Source organism: Malurus melanocephalus, unplaced genomic scaffold (assembly GCF_030028575.1).
Source record: "Malurus melanocephalus ecotype Western Australia unplaced genomic scaffold, MMel_1.1 scaffold_1816, whole genome shotgun sequence".
Taxonomy (NCBI): Eukaryota; Metazoa; Chordata; class Aves; order Passeriformes; family Maluridae; genus Malurus; species Malurus melanocephalus.
The window spans coordinates 1-1,479 of NW_026625048.1; the positions used below are offsets into that span (position 1 = coordinate 1).

Here is a 1,479-nt window from a genome sequence, read left to right on the forward strand (position 1 = left end):
GACCCGAGCGGGCACAGCCCCAGCCCCTCCTGGGGGGCTGCGGGGGCTTTGGGGCTGCAGCGGCCGCTCCCTCACCTCACCAGGACTCTCCGCGGGGCCCTCGGCAGCGCAGGCGGGGGACATGCACACCCTGCGGGGGGATCGGGGCTCAGCGGGGCACCCCAGCAATGGGAACGGGGGTTCCGGGGGGTCTCCGCTCACCTCTCGGGGCTCAGCAGCTTGAAGGGGTGAGGGGACGGCAGCCCCGGGGTGCCCGGGGGGCTGTGGGGGGCGCCCAGCGCGTCCGGCCAAGGGGGGCACTGAGGAGGGAGCGGGTGATGGGTGCAGGGTCCCGGGGGTACCCCCAGCCCGGGGGGTGCCGGGGCCGGGCCCCACCTCGGCCAGCACGGTGCTCTCGTAGGCCGGCTGGAACTTCTCCCGCTCCGCCGCCGGCTGCCGCTCCACCTTTTCCCGGTCCGTCTTCTGCTTCCTGTCGGCGCCTTTGGGCTGTGCCGGGGGGTGAGGGGGGGCCCCGGGACCACCGGGACCCCGCGGTGTATGGACCCCATTCCCCGCACCCACCCCACCCCCGGTACTGCCCCACGCTCAGAGCTGGAGCTCCCAATAGCGGGGGGCACTGGTCACACTGGGGTCACTCTGATCACACTCTGGGGTCACACTGGTCACTCTGGGGTCACACTGGGGTCACTCTGATCACACTCTGGTCACTCTGGGGTCACTGTGCCCCCCCGATACCTTGAAGACCTTGACCAGGCAGCTGGCGGAGTGCAGGTGCTCGGGGGGGTCCCCCTTGCCCCCCGCCCCGAAGGTGTCGATCTGGATGCGGAACGGGACCCCCTTCTCCCCCCCGTTCTTCCGCAGCGTGAACTCGGTGCTGATGCAGTGAACCTGGAGGGGGGCAAGGGGGGGCAGAGGGGTCGGGGGTGGGGGCCGTGACCCCCCCAGAGCCTCCCCGAACCCCGCCCAGCCCCGGCTCCCACCTGCACGAACACGGAGGTGCGTCTGGAGGGGTCCCACAGGAATTCCACGGTGTTGAGCAGCGTGGGGTGGATTTGGGGTTCCAGGATTCCCACGGAGAGCGGGATGTCTGCGGGGTGGGGGGGTCAGTACGGCCCCTGCAGCCCCCCCGGATCTCCCCCGGTCCCGGCACCCACCGATGTCCAGGATCCGATCGCCGGGGCGGCTCCAGCGCCAGCCCTCGAGCTGCTGCTGCTCCGAGTACTGGAGGCGGCGGTCGTGGAAAACCACCCGGACCACACTCTGGACAAGCGGGGGTCAGCCACGGCCACGGCCACAGACAGGACTGAACCCACAGCCCCTCCGGACACTGGGCTGGACTGGGGCTGGACTGAGGTTGGACTGGGGCAAAACTGGGGCTGAGATGAGCCTGGACTGAGCCATAATTGGGGCTGGACTGGGGTTAAACTGGAGCTTAGATGAGGCTTGAAATGAGACTGAACTGGGACTAAAATGGGGCTG

General features: G+C 69.9%; 1 protein-coding gene across 1 annotated transcript; it reads right to left on the reverse strand.

Moving 5' to 3' along the window:
* Window positions 1–75: 75 nt before the first annotated feature.
* LOC130587367 (alpha-globin transcription factor CP2-like) lies at window positions 76–1,269 on the reverse strand (the record flags this gene model as incomplete). Its single annotated transcript, XM_057388341.1, has 6 exons — window positions 76–130; window positions 202–299; window positions 376–486; window positions 736–888; window positions 981–1,087; window positions 1,155–1,269. Coding segments are annotated over 6 exons (639 nt in total), but the record flags the coding sequence as incomplete, so codon positions are not given.
* Window positions 1,270–1,479: the final 210 nt, after the last annotated feature.